Source organism: Poecilia latipinna, unplaced genomic scaffold (assembly GCF_001443285.1).
Source record: "Poecilia latipinna isolate Pla-1442-1.1 unplaced genomic scaffold, P_latipinna-1.0 Scaffold1501, whole genome shotgun sequence".
Classification (NCBI taxonomy): Eukaryota; Metazoa; Chordata; class Actinopteri; order Cyprinodontiformes; family Poeciliidae; genus Poecilia; species Poecilia latipinna.
Window position 1 is genome coordinate 1 of NW_015114117.1, and position 15346 is coordinate 15346.

The window sequence follows — 15346 nt, forward strand, 5'->3', positions numbered from 1 at the left end:
GGATGGATGGATGGATGGATGGATGGATGGATGGATGTACTCAGCTAAACAAAGCTGGGATATTAAGATAGCAGGGTTTTGGTTACAGACTGCACCAGGGGGCATTGAAGGAGGATACTGTAGTGCAGTGCAACCCTTCCTTTTCCGGGCACCACTTTAACTTTGTTAGTTCTGCTGATGGTGTAAAAGCCGCTTCCTTCTCATTGTGTGTTCAGACTTTCAGGGCAGAATGACCAAGCAGAATCCAACCAGTTTGTGTTCAGAGAGGCTTGGACTGTTTTCTTCCATAATGTGTTTTATGGGTGCTGTCCTTTGTGTCATTAACTACAATGTATTAGGACCATTGTAGATAAAAAAAAAAGAGAGAGAAATACATGTCCACCAAAAAAACTCCAAGATTTTTGGGATAATCTCAGAATTTTTCTAGAAAAAAAAAACAAGAACAAGAAAAATCTGACTTATAAAAAAGGAAAAGTTGCTAAAAAAAAAAAAAATCTCTAAAATTTTCAAGAAAAAACTCAGAACATTTTGGAGTTTTTTGCTAACAGATGTACAACTTTTCAAACGCAAATATTTCCCCTTTTTTTTCTAGAATATTTCTGAGATTTTTTGGCTGAAATTTACTCTTATTTTTTCTACACACAATGTACATAATACATACATGGACACCTGCAGCTCACAGTTTCCTGATTTGCAGCTCGATAAATTCATACCTGACAAATACAGAAAGACGAAGGAGAGTCACAAGTTGAATGAGAACAAGTAGAATGACACATCAATAATGTTGATTATATTATGTGATGGTGACTTGGAGGTCTGAAAAGAGTCTGCAGCTCAATGGGAGAAATCCCAGACTGACCACTGAAAGGAGATGAGAATCAGGCGGCGTTGTGTAGGAACGTGCTGGCCTGGCTGATGTTATCCAGCTGGATGGACTCACTGCCCTTGAAGCGAATAATCAATACAGATTAAAGTGGTTGAGTGAATAAAAGTGAGAATGATGATGACATTGTGATGATGGGAAAAGACAGACATTAGTGAGGAAAATGTGGATAAATTACCATTTATGTCATCATTTGCAGGATTCATTAATAATGCAGCAAACACGTCTTTTTAATATTATGCAACCCCAACCTCTAATAAACCTTTTTACAGTAAAATAAAGGAATCTCTGACATTTTGTTTGATTAGTAGTAGTCACCTCGGCGTCCCCAGCGTTTGGTCTGAAGCCAGCTGGTTGTAGGCAGTCAGACACATCGCTGTCTGCTTCTCAGCTTTCTGCATCCTCTGTTTTCCTCTGTTTGTCCTGATAAATCCTCTTCATCTGTTCATCATCAGCGTACAGTATCTGTTACCGCGCTTGCATGGATGGAGGCTGATCAGTCACGTCTTTGGCTGAGAGCTCTCTGCAGACATTAAGGATGTGTCGATCAGACTGAAAGTAAAAGCAAAAAAAAAAAAAAAACAGAGTCAGATTAACTAATTACACATTTGTCATATATAACAATATCCTACCTTCATTTCTGATGATAATTGTTGCTTCAAAGACATCATCATAAAAAATAAAAAAAAAAAATAAAAAACATCTGTTGGATTTTAATAGACCACTTAACATCACATTATTTTTACTCCTGGTTAATAAAAAGCATCATTTCTTGTGGAAACTGCTGTGCTGAAATGAGCTCTAAACTTCTTGTTAGCTGGAAAGCCTCTCAGAAGCCAGCAAGCAATAAATGCTTTACTTTGACAAACAAATTTTAAAAAGACTGAGAGTTGGATGGACTTTGCCCATTAGTGTGGTTTTATTGCATATGGATTATTAGAGTGAGCAGTTGAAGTAGAGGAAGTAGCTTTTTTACTGCAACTCGACACTGCAGGATGATAACATTTGCTCTTTAAAATAATACATAGTTCCCTTTGGTAGCGAGGAAACTAAATATTCCTTCAATAATCAAAAAACCCAGTTCTGTTAGATCAAGCAGTGAGTTGTTCTTTTTATGAATTACGTATTGTTCTCGTAAATTACTGTTTATAGATTCACCATCTGGACTTTTGGATTTCCAGTTTTTGTAAAGGTTTGAAGTCTGATTCTGACTTCTGAAGATCTTTTTACATAACTCCTCATTCCTGTGGATTCTGTTGGAAACTTTATTTTTGCATGTAAAAGAAACTTTCCCCCACAGAGCAGCTCTGGGTAAAAACATATGAGAATAGTAAATTTTACATCTTAAACGAGACACTTTGGTCACATCAATCCAAAGATAAGGTTGTCACTCCAAAATATGATCTCTTATTGCATATATCAGCATATTTATCTGCTTCATCAACTCCACTGCCACATATGAAGAATGGAAGTACACATATAATTTCATTTAGTATTGATCTGGTGCTTTTTATGCTTTTAGATATATAAGAAACATCAGTTATATATTCCACTATGTTTAAGTGGTAATTTCCTGTCATGAAATGGAAAGACTGGGAACATGTGTGATTATTATAACAGACAAGAATTAATAAATATATCTAGAGTGAGCCAGCTGCTTCAAAAGTAAGCCGTGGTATTAGGGCCAAAAGCTAGCTACTGATCTGAATCATGATAGGCTGGCACTAGCAACTGAGAGGATGATTCTGGTAAAAGAAAAATAATCTGCTCACGTGTGTTAACAATTAAGATGGTAGTGACTAGCATGCAAAGGCTGGTCGCCTTCTTCCTCTGCTGTCCATTAGCACTGATAAGGCTGGTGCTAACATTGGATAAGCTAGTGTTAGCTTTGGCGAGGCTAACAACTAGCATGCTTAAGCTGGTAACCCACTGTATTGCTTTCTTCTCTTGCTGTATGGCTGGTGTTAGCACTGGAGAGGCTAATGACTAGCATACCTGGGACATCCACTTTATTAGACATGTAACATTTAAATACATTGATGTACTGATAGAATACATCAAGGTAATACATCAAGTGTTACACAAACATAAACACACGAAGCTGATCGTGGCTTTAACCAAACAAACTGATTTACTACACCTGCTGGTATCACACCAGGACCCCCAGCAATCAGGTGGACATGAAGATCTTGAAAATTATAGCTTACAGACTTTCTACTGATTGTGACAATTATCAATCCTCAACATTAACTTCTAGAGTTCCCTATTAATGTAATACAAATTGTTCTGTGGAAGAAGTAGTGACTAAAAATAGAAAAAAAAGGATTAAATAATATTGAACTCTGTAAGGTGCTATAAAGTACTATTATTAACATATTGTTACTGTACAGTATGTCAACCAGTGCTGTTCTGACCTGAAAAGTGCTTCTCAAATCAGTTTTAGTTCTGCTGAGCTGCTGAAATGAGGTCAGTGTTTTGCTGTACAGTGAGTTTGTCTCCTCGGTCTTGTGGCGTCACACGGACTGAGAAGATGTGCATTCCATGATGTGCACAAGCAGGTAGATATGAGGTAGCGACGGAAACAAATAGATGACTAGAAAGAATGAGTCACGATACGGGAAGAGCAAGATCAGAGCAAGGTGGATGAGAGAGGGAGCAATGTGAGGATGGCTGTCCGATGTGGGGAGGGGGAGGTGTCACATGGCGAGGAGGAGGATGGGAGGCAGATACGCAGAGAGGAGGAGAGAGGAGGAGAGCGAAAGGAAAGCCAGTCATTTCCCTCCAGAGTTTGCACCGTCCAGACAGCCCTGCCTCTTTTGTGCTACGTCACGACTGAGCAGGATACGCTGATGCCGACAGGAGGAAACAAGCACTCGTGTCTGCCAGAAGCCGGCTGCTCCATCCTCTCACTGGATCTTTCACCGGCTTCACAGAACCCCCTGGTTTCTCATTTTGACCCTCATTTTGAGCCTAGCCAAATCAGACAACAGGCTGATTCTGGGAATATACCTCGTCTTCTTCCACAGAGCAACTGACATCAGTGGCGGGATACAGTTTTGCCTTAAAGATGGAGGTCAAATGTGTTTCAGACCGGATCAGGAAGATTTACATCTCAACTTAACAAACTCCCTCTGTGAAGTTAATCAAAGTGATCTGGGAGCAACAGGAGCTCAATCAGACCTCGTCGCCAGCTGATGGATCGTCTTCAGGCTCTCTGTCTGACATGTTGGAGTAAATTTACCTTTTAATCAAGGATTTAGACATTGATGGTTAGTGCTGGCTCTCGTTGAACGTCGTGACCTATAAATCAGAAATGGTGTTAATGAATGTGTTCCCCAGTAAGGCTGACAGATAGGTACGTCATCACTGCTGACTCACTACATGGCCAAGAATGCCTCACTTCATGCCCTAAATTTAGATTTAAAGCCTCTAACTTTGATTTTGCCTGACAAGATGGACTACTGATCAATTTCTCTCATCAGAGTTAAAGGCAAATTAAAGAGGTTATTAAAATCTTGAAAGTTCTTGACACAGAACAGTCATTTTTCTACTAGTCAAGTTGTGTGGCAATATCACTAATGAATGCCTAAAACAAATTGGCCTTGTCCTATGAACAAGAACAACGTTTGACTTCATCTCTGTTGACTTCTTTGGACTACTGACCCAATCGAAGATTATTTTGGACATACAGGAAGGGAACACTACTCGTGTTTTGCTTGAAGTTTCTCTCAATATGGAATATCTAATCTCAAAGTGACCTCCAGACCCCCATCGACATGGTGGTGACTCGTCTTGAGTTGGAGCTTCGCTACCAGGACAAGAAGCTCCGTGGCGTGACATGGAAGCTGACACGATCTGAACATGGTTTCCTGCCAGAGAGCTCCTGGCTCATCGCGGCGCAGGTTATGGTGCCGTACCTGATATCAGGACTCGGAATGGTCTCTGCTGGGATCCTAATGGACCTTATGCAAGTATGAAATAAACTTTAGATATGTATTCTTCCTTTTTGGGGGATGATAAATTGATGTACAACGTACAGTCAAAATGATTCAAAACTAACTTTATTACGGTGCCGGTACACCCAGTATTTGGAAGAGTTTGGGACAAACAACTGAATTTGCAAATACATGAGACCTCTTCTAAAAACACTCATAAATGATAGGATGGTCCATGTTTTTTGTGTTAAAAAATGTTACAAGTTAACAGGAAATGTGAAAATATGACTAGGTGATTATGTGTTATTGGAAGACATTACTGGTAATACTTCAGCACCAACTACTGAGTCTTAAAAAACGCTATTCAAAGTAAGTTAGTAATCAACCAGTGGAACTTATAACAAGCTATGGAATGATGGTTACATTTAAAAGTAAAATAACAGAGTTATCTTAAATGGACAATGATGAGTAAGCAAATTTTTATGCTTGTCTAAATATTCAAGCGTACAAATGTTCTTGAATATGTACAAAATTCACACATTTATTGTATGAAGTTTTATTGTTTAGTTTAGTAATGTCTGCTGCTTAGTGCACTGTATGGATTTGCTAGTTAGTTGCTAGTTGCTAGTATTTATCCAAATTAATACAGCATTTGAAGGATATAATCTGATTGGATAAAAAAGACCTGTCTGTGATTGGCTGGTGCTGTAGCTCATTTACATACACTTTACCAATTAGCAAGCGCAGACACAGAGCCAAGCACAGTGCAGAACATGCAGGGAGAACATAAATGCTCTGATGATGTCTCACTGCGCACCCAACACAAACCGCTATAAATACTAATGTAAGTCAGCCTACTCAGCCTTTATAGCCGGGTTTTAGAGGTCCGCACTGAGCATGTGCAAGCTGAGCATATTATATTCTCTGAAAAGACAGTCTTTGTAGAATGATTACACAAATGCCAGGACGGCTCTGAAAGAACACGTTCCAAGTGAACTATTTTGAGTGAAAGGTGGCGCGTGAGTTCACTGTGCATCAGTTCTAAACCTAGTTTAACCTGACTTTACTGTCACAGCTACTGACGTATAAGAAATCCTAGTTAGAATACATAAACAAATGACACTTACTCTGGTGGGGGCTAATCAAATTAAGTCTGGTGGCCTGCCAGGCCTACAATTTATAGGGGGGAAAAAAAGAAGCAAAAAAAATATATATAGATTTTTAATTTATCTGAGTTTATCAGCTGTTTAACCTAAGAATTTCACTTTTCCTTGAGACGTTTCCTTTTTTAGAAACATATTCCAACAGCTGCACACATTGTTATCATTTCTACAAAAATAAGACCATGTTTACAGGTTTCAGGACAAACTAATTCATTTATGCCTATAATGCATTTTCTATTCAGGCCTGTTTCTGTGTCGGTCTTTCTCTGCCTTCATAGTTTTCATCCATTTGCAGAGTGTTTCCTTTTCGCTGTCCGTTTCTCCTCCCTGACTATCATTTCTTCTTCTTCTGCTCATATCTGAATAATTTAAAGATCTTGGACCTGCCAACACTCAGACAACATCAGCCTGACTCCCTGCATTATAATACTCATCAACCCAGAAAGTAGGCCACTGGGTTAACTCAGAATATCTTCTAGCATTATGACTTATTTGACTCCATCAGCTCCAGATGACTTTGACATAAAGATGTTTGGTGATTTTATGATTTTATTTTCTGTGTGTATTATGTTGCTCTGTAACAGTTTGAAATCCAGTTTCCCATGTGAATATGTGTTCCAGCACTGGGAGGTGTTCAAGGTGATAACGGAGGTTTTCATCCTGGTTCCGGCTCTTGTCGGCCTCAAAGGAAACCTGGAGATGACCCTGGCTGCTCGGCTCTCCACCGCTGTAAGAACAAACCGCTTTTCTTCTAACTCTAGTCATTCAGCTCCACCAACGTCCTGATACACCCTCATGGTGAGATTCAACCGGGCATGAAGTTATTACAGTATGATGAGATCAGAATTATGTCCTTAAACTCAGAATTTGGACTTTTATCTCAGAATTCCGACATTTTTCTTTGTAATCTGACTTTAATCTCAAAATCCAAAAAGTCAGAATTCTGAGAAAAATTTTGAGATAAAGTCAATTTTATTTATTTATTTATTTTCAGTTGCCTAAATCATCATTCATACAAACATAGCATATGGTTCAAAAACAATAATTTCCATGACATTGAAATAGATGTGAGTGTTTCCTGTCTGTTGCAGGCCAACACGGGCCAAATGGATGATCCAGACAAACAGTGGACCATGGTGTGCAGCAACCTGGCTCTCATTCAGGTAACATCCTCTGCATAGACGGCGCTGCATACTTCAACGCTTTGATCGGAAGATAAAGATGGGATTTGATGAATTGTGCAGGTCCAGGCCACGGTGGTGGGCTTTCTGGCAGCAGTGGCAGCCGTCTGCTTGGGTGCGATCTCCAGAGGAGGAGTAGAGCTGGACCAGGCGGCCGTCCTGTGTGCCAGCAGCATCACCACTGCCTTCGTAGCTGCTCTGTCCCTGGGTATGTGGGGATCATCTAAACCACAGATCTGTTCAGTAAACGGGTGTGTTTGTTTGGTTGCTTTCTGTTCAGAGGTCATCTCAGTGCTAAACATTGGAGCTGCCATGGTGACCATATTCACTCTGTGCATTTTTAACCCTTTGTAACTATCCTAAGGTAACCCTCCTGTGTCTGTCACACTCCTGATAACCTTTTACACATCAGCTTTAATCAGCTTGTCTTGGATTTTAGAAATGTTTTGGTCCATAGACACTTTGCATGTTGTTGTTTACATCCAGAAATTTTGCACACACACATAATGCTGGAGGGCAAAAACATGATACTTTGACTCCTCATCTGTAGCCGCGATGCCACGGTGGAACAGTTCTGTTAACTAAATGAAACCTGGAGACGAAGCTTCCATTCTTTTAGTGTAGTTCAACACAGAAAAGGGAAACGTGACGTAGAAAAAAAACGTTGAAAAATAACTCCAAACCACTCATATTCTTTTTTTTAAGTGTTGGCTATGCTACATGCAGATCCATTGCCATGGAAACTGACAACAACACCTCAATATGTTTCAGGATTCAACACCAAAAAACACTCTAGCATTTCCTACACAAACAACAGAACATTCAGTCCGTTACAGTTTTATGTTTTCAAGACTGAAAACATAAAACTGGATTATTATTTGGGATTATTAATAATCTGAACCCAGATGATCACTTCCCCCTCAAATCCCTCTTGCTATCATTTCCCTCGTTAAATGAATAATCCCTACATCTCAAGGTTTCATTTTGTTGAATTTTTCTACAGCTGGTGTTCTGTCTGTGCCAGCGTTGTCTGCATGCATGAAATGTCCAGATTTAAACAATAACATGCAACGTCGCTATAAATAAAATAGTTATGGCGGTGTAAAGCTGTACCACAGGTTTTATTTTAAGACATGTCATTACGACATTGCTTTGCTAACCAGGTTTTAGATTCATATGCTGGCAAAGATAATGAGTAAAGAAATAAATCTATTGATTTTATTCACTCATTGACAGTTGCAATAAATACATTCAAATCATTAGTTTTTCTGTTTTGACAGGAATATTTATAACTACGACTACAAAGATCAATGAAATCAGGCGGCATTACTTTGATCAACTCTGACAGGTTTTCACCAACCTGATAAAAGATTTCCCCAATTAAACAAACCACTTTTTCTGCTTTATGTAAACCTTATTTAAAAGTTAGACTTTTGTCTCTCCTTTACATGTGTCTCCCTCTCATGCAGGCCTGGTGATGATCGGAGTGATCATTGGCTCCAGGAAGGTGGGAATCAACCCGGACAACGTTGCCACGCCCATCGCCGCAAGCCTGGGAGATCTGATCACACTGTCCCTGCTGGCCGGGGTCAGCAGCACGCTCTACCAGTACAAAGGTAAGAGACTCAGAGCTTCCTCTGAACCATTCCGGATCAGACCACAAGATGGCAGCAACAACCAGGCTTCATTTCAGACAGAAACATGACTGCCCTGAGCTGTCAGTGAAGTAGTAGAGCATCAAAAGTTGATCTAAAATAATGATTCAGTTCAAGTTAAACCTGCATGTTAAACAGATTTATTATGCAGAGTCAGTTTAATTTAACTGTTATTACATAATACTAATAAAAACATTTATTTTATATTATATTATGAACACACCACAGCTTACATATTTATGGGTAATATTGCTGTAACTAATTATTGGAAAGTTAAGTGGAAGACAAAAGTATAATTGACATGTTAGAACTGCACTGACCCATATTCTGATAACGATGCTAGCGCAGATAAATAAGCTTTGTTTTTATTTTTATTTTTTGTTTGGTTTTTGTCTTTGTACCCTCAGACCTCTGGTACTTGTCCCCCTCTGTGTGCCTGCTCTTCCTGGCTCTGATCCCGCTGTGGGTGGTGTTGGCCCGACAGAGTCCACAGATCAAAGAAGTTCTCCGCTCTGGCTGGCAGCCTGTTATAGTAGCCATGTCCATTAGCAGGTACAGGCAACATCTACAACTGATTTATTTCAGACATGTAAAGCTGAAGCTGCAGCACTGAGCAGAAGGTTTTAACCTCTGCCTCCTGCTTCAGAGGAGTCAGGCTTTCTTGTAAATCTCAGTCAGTAGTTATTGTAAATACTTTAACTGCTGTAGGTGAAACCTGCTGTAAGTAACCTGAAGAAAGAAGACAGCGTTCTGAAAATGTTTCTGAAATAGACTGAAAATAAGAGGCAAAAAAAGCAAAGAGCTAAAAAAAAATCAACTATTATGACAAAAATGGGCTCAAAAGAGGTAAAATGACCCATAAGAGGTCTCATTTTTAACATCATACTGTACAATGATCCATTTTACCTCATTTTGTTGCAGTGAAACTCAGTATCATTTTACCTCATTTTCGACAACACAATATACTATGTGTCAAAACACAGTAGGTCAAATGAGTGATAGTTCAGTTTGATATTTAAAATGAGCAAAAATGACTCAAAGTAGAGTCACTATGGAAACTGGAGCTGTTTTTGATTTGAGTGATAATGCTTTATGTCCACGGTAATGGACAGCAGGAGGCGCCATGAGGCAAAAACAAGATCAAAAACTCAAAGAAAACTAGAATATATATACTTTTAAAAAGGAATCGTAAATAGAGCCATCTTAACTCAGCTGAGTAATTCTTTTAGTAAACCAACATTTTTCATGTTTCAGTTTTCATGAAACCTTATTTTTATTTGTGGAAACAGTTTTTCCAATGCTGTGTTAGCATTAAGGTCACATTAAGTTGAGATAAATGTAACAGAAAACTGTACTCAGATGTTCTACAATGCTTAAGGAAGTTATTAATTAATTAACTAATTAATTAATTAATGTCAGATCAATAAGTTTTAGTTCCTTTTGCCCAATGTAGAAAAAATTAAAATTGCTAAGAATTCCTGAGAAATAAAATTTTACAGAGTCACTGCATATAAAGATTAAGTAAAAATTAAAAAAAAAAAGAAAAAAAAATTAAGTACAGTCCAGTTACACAGTAAATTGACATGGTTCTGATTTCTCTGTTATTCTATAATTGTTCAGTTTTGGGGGCCTTATCCTGGACAAAACAGTGAGTGACCCCAACTTTGAGGGGATGGCTGTCTTTACACCTGTTATTAACGGTAAGGTTCTTTTCTTGTGATACCACTCCTCTGTTTTCCTCACTTTTTGGTAAATTGCTTGCCTTAGTTCTGACCTATTTTATTTCTGAACTGACAGGACTGATGCATTTAAAATGACTGTTGTTTTAAAATGCATTGAGAGAAATGCATTTTAAAACAACTGCACCGCAGTTGTTTTAACTGGGCACCGCTAACTAAAATGTTAGCTACACTAACTCTAAAGCACTAATCATGAACATTAGCTCTGCTAATGCCAAAGCGCTATACCAACAAGTTATTTAGTGGAAGCTAATGCTAAAGCACTGAAGCTTCTCCAAAACTTTATATTGTATATCGTTTACTGTATAACAACATTAAATGAAACAGTTGTATGCCTCATGAAAAATAATATATAATATTCGACAAAAAGAGAAAGCTGGGACCTAAAGGTTCAAAGCAGAACAGATTTCAATTATTTTCATGCCAATTTTTTGTCAGAGTCTTTGATTGTCTGAATATAATACTTAACCTCATTGTAAAATGCGTCAAACATTTTTGGAAAAATGAATATAATATTTAGCTAGAAACAATAAAAGAGAAAACTCAGAAGCTTTATGCATGCGTTTCCCAGTGAGGCCAAATGAGACATATTCTCATCACATATATGAGGAAATTTTTGAGGATATTCCGTTAATTTTGAAAAAAACACAATATCACGATTTTGAGGTTTTCCCATTAAACAAGAAACTCCACTAAAATCACACATGAATAAGTTTATTCAGGTGAAAATTCATTACGAAGCATGCTGCATCATCATCCATCTACCACTTCCTGCTGACTTTACAGTTTTCTATTCCAGTTTTGTGAAATACAGTAATTTCATTACGGTCAACAAACCACCTCACCCTAATGCGAAAACATTTGATCAAAAAACATGTTTTTTCGAAATTAGGGTGTTTGTAATAAGCTTATTTATTTTCAGAATTCCAATTTTCACTATTTTAGATGTAAGAATGTGGAACTGTTCTTTTTACCAGGCCAAGTGTTTTTTGTTTTTTGTTTTTCTTTTCCCCCAGAATCACTTTTGGCAAAAAAATTATTTCTTATTTTAAGAAGTTGACGACGTGACTTTTGGCTTTTGGCAGAAACTTACCACGGAGAGTGGAATTGTTTCATATGCGAGAAGAGATCACTTTGTACACCAGGCACCAGACTTTCAGAAGTCAGCTCAGGAATCCCAAGCATGTCATGGAGCACCATGATCAATCCACCCCCATGTTCTGCAGTTGGGAACTTCTCAAAATGCTCCAGTGCTTTTGAAGCCTCCTTCTGTTTACATCCCAGCAGCTCTACATGGTTCAGCATCACTGACTTCAACATGCTTTCATATTGGAGCCAAATGTTTCCCGAAGCATCGTGGATGACTTTAGATCTCTCTTTTGCCTCTCAGATAACATATGGTTTCAGTTCATCCCAGGATTGCAATTTAAATCAGGCTGGGGCAAAAAAAAGGAAATGCTTGAGTTGGAGCAGCATTGCAGGGTACAGCAGCTCCAGGCTGCGGCTCCTTCCAGCTCTCATCTGGTGGTTATGATTGTTGCTCAGGACTATTTCAAACTCAAATGTTATTTTTATTCCATCTTAATGGTAATTGCAAGTTTGATGCTGTTTTATTTTGGTGGCAATCCTCCAACACTGCTGGAGTATTAAGAGGAATAGTTACTGTGTCTGTAAAAGTATCTGCATCCCTTTAACTTGTTCATATTCTTTCTCATTACAATCACAAGTTCAACATATATTGGGAATTTTATGCACTAGGCATAAAATTGTATAATTGTGAGGAGGAAAGAAAATACAAATCAGTGTTCAGTTAATTTTGAGTCTCAGTATAATATCCAATTTGCCCCAAGTTTCTGGATCTTTCTAGAAACCTTCCATGCTTATAATTCAAATATTGTTTTGTTTGCATTTTTCAGCAAACTGAAACTGTTTTGAATATCCATAACTGGATTCAGTAGAGAAATTCATTTTCAGTCACCATGTCATTAAACTCATATGAGACCTATCTCAGAGGGAAACATTGGGATAGAGCTGGAGACACTCTGGATTCTTCCAAAAATGATTGCTGATTACTAACAAGATTAAATAAGTCTCCTACTAAAAATATTCATAAAAATCTACCCTGATTTTTATCTACCCTAATAAAAATCAGGGTAGATTTTTATTACTGATAAAAAAAATCTACCCTGCTCAGAAGAATATCAATTCTAGAGTCAAGACAAAGTTTTATATAAGTGCACGTTTTGTGATTCCTGTCCTGCAGCTGTTCTCTACCTGTTGTGGTTCTGTTCTGTTGTTCAGAATCTGTGACTTTATCCATAACATAGAAACACAATTTATTCTCCTATGGCAACACAGCTTATGGTTTATGTTTGTAACATTTTGGCACTAAGCTAACTCTGCAAAGCTGAGTGTACATTTTTGAAAATGTTTTTCATTTCATATCGTCATTGCTTTGGGTTGACAGTATGTTATCTGTTGCATTGTCATCACACTAAATTGTAAATAAAATACATTGAAGTTTGGAAAAAAGTGACAAAATGTGTGGAAAAACAAACACTTATGTAAGGCTCTGGAGTTTCAAGTTGGAAAAATGTGCTGAAGCACAAATGAAGGCAAGTTAAGGGGAAAAAAAGAGGCCTGTAATGGAGCAGTTTGGCTGTGAGGTGATGCATGCAGAGATCCTCTGAGTATAGGAGAGAAGCCAGTGTGAACCACTGATGGTGCTCAGCCAGAGTCCCACACAGCTGACAGGCCCTTTAATAACCAGCCACTCAGCCTGTCACTCGCTCTCATTTAGTTTTCACTCTAGTTCTCTATCCTTCCTCTCTGCTCATTTCCAAGTTTGCCAATCTGGTTCAAATTTCCTCTGATGTGCTTATAAAACCAGGCAGATTTTTTTTTTTTTTTTTTTTTTCCATTTTCCTAAAAACCCATCTGTCATTGTTAAAAGTTTGAGATCCTTGGAAATGTGTCTGACATAAATGTGTTAAGCTCAGAGACCCTTGTCAACAGCAAAATGAATATGACTATTAAAAGTAAGGCAGTGACGAGCTTAATAAATAATCTCAGACCAAATAAAGTCAGATTGAAAGACTAAAACTGCTGGCCATCTGTGGCACAATAAAACAACAAGTGAAAATGTCTTCTTTAATGCAGCTCAGACAGTTTTATGCAGATGCCAGAGTTTGACAGGTAATGAATTTTGCAGAACTGCAGCAGCGTTTACAGCTGCAGGCTGAGGAACCTGTCTCCATACAGTAACGCTCCACAGAGCAGGATTCAAACTGTTCTTTTAGGAAGTGTCTGGGGTCAGTCTTTGGATAAATTGTGATGTCAAGAGTTGCCTTTTTTAAATTCTCTGAAGTTTTTTTTTTTAATGGTTTATTCAGCAGAAATTACTGTATGCTGAAATGGATATACACAAACGCACCAATCAGAGATTTTGTGGCCAGTTTCTGATCTGTGATTTGTCAGAAACAATCTGAGAAACGTTACTGTATGCACCTCAGATTACATACAGTAACGCTCCACAGAGCGTTACTGTATGCACCGCTCTGTGTTTGATGCGACTCTTTGTCGCATCAAACATCCTCCAGTAAAAATGATGACAGCATATCTCATTCATACCACCGAGTATTAGGGCCATACAAACAAAAATGTAAAAATTAAGTAATAAAATTATGAAAATATTTATAACATTACATCAATAAAGAGTGGTACGAGAATAAAGTTGAAATTATATGAGAATAAAGTAATAATATTACAATTGGTAATATTATTTAATACTACACCTTTATTCTTATTATTAACTATTAACTAGAAAGTAAATGACTTCTCTTTATGCTATCACTGTAATTTTTTTTTTTTTGTTAATTGTATTATTTTTTAATATAAAGCATTTTAAACTGCATTGTTGTTGAAATGTGCTATACTGAAAATCCTGACCTGTCTCACTAAGTGGCTGTCTGCTCTGCCTGGTTGTTAGGAGTGGGTGGGAACCTGGTTGCCATCCAGGCCAGCAGGATTTCAACATACCTTCACTTCTGGAGCGTTCCAGGTGTTCTGCCCAGCAAGATGAGCCAGTACTGGCCCAATCCCTGCGTCAGCTTCTTCTCCTCAGGTAGACTAACTCTTCTGGGCGGTGTCAATGAGCTCTACGGTGTTTTACCACTGTATTTTTTTTTTCTTTTTTCACCTGATAAACTAGCAAGGAACTCTAATGTTGGTATTCCTAACAGAACTCACATGAATAAAGACATATTTTTGGTGTTATTATCATTTAATTGTGGTGACAAAAAACAGAATAAGACTGAATTAGAGAATCATTGATCAGGATTTTGTGATCGATGTATGATTTCCAGTTTTAACCTTTTAATACCAATCTTGGCTCATTCCAGTTTATCTTTGAGAAGCATATTACCCATAAGCAGGTGCCCAGCTTCTTCATATGATCTGAAATACTTGGACATAAAATGTAAAAAACCATAAAGAATCACAAAGAAAAAGAAAAAACACTACTGGCAATTGAGACATTGTTTTTGGTAAAAACAGAATTAATACAAGTGATGATGTATAATTTCATGTGGCAATTCAAACAGCCTGAAAAGTGAAACCAAGAATTTGCATTTTGCACTATTGGATCTTAAGAAGGTTCTAAGTAGAGCTTCACAATGTTAAAGGAAAAAATCAGTGCAAGAGACAAGAACTTTTGAGCAGGGAATTTTCTGAAAACTGCATTTACACTCAAACATGATTTTTTTCAGCTGATCAAAAGTTTAAGACCATAG

The 15346-nt window shown here is 37.8% G+C and overlaps 1 protein-coding gene across 2 annotated transcripts in view; it reads left to right on the forward strand.

Moving 5' to 3' along the window:
- The first annotated feature begins 3272 nt into the window (after positions 1 to 3272).
- The window catches only part of LOC106963186 (solute carrier family 41 member 3-like), a 27699-nt gene continuing 15625 nt past the window's right edge, over positions 3273 to 15346 (forward strand). Inside the window, exons 1-8 of one of the 2 annotated variants that reach the window (XM_015057952.1) lie at positions 3273 to 4854; positions 6603 to 6710; positions 7073 to 7144; positions 7226 to 7370; positions 8632 to 8778; positions 9225 to 9369; positions 10438 to 10517; positions 11642 to 12379. In XM_015057952.1, coding sequence (XP_014913438.1) covers positions 4660 to 4854; positions 6603 to 6710; positions 7073 to 7144; positions 7226 to 7370; positions 8632 to 8778; positions 9225 to 9369; positions 10438 to 10517; positions 11642 to 12090 — 1341 coding nt within the window. In that variant the 5' untranslated portion in view covers positions 3273 to 4659 and the 3' untranslated portion in view covers positions 12091 to 12379. Of the gene's footprint in view, positions 4855 to 6602; positions 6711 to 7072; positions 7145 to 7225; positions 7371 to 8631; positions 8779 to 9224; positions 9370 to 10437; positions 10518 to 11641; positions 12380 to 14544; positions 14680 to 15346 lie in introns of those variants that run through there. The other variant, XM_015057951.1, reaches the window with a different exon arrangement.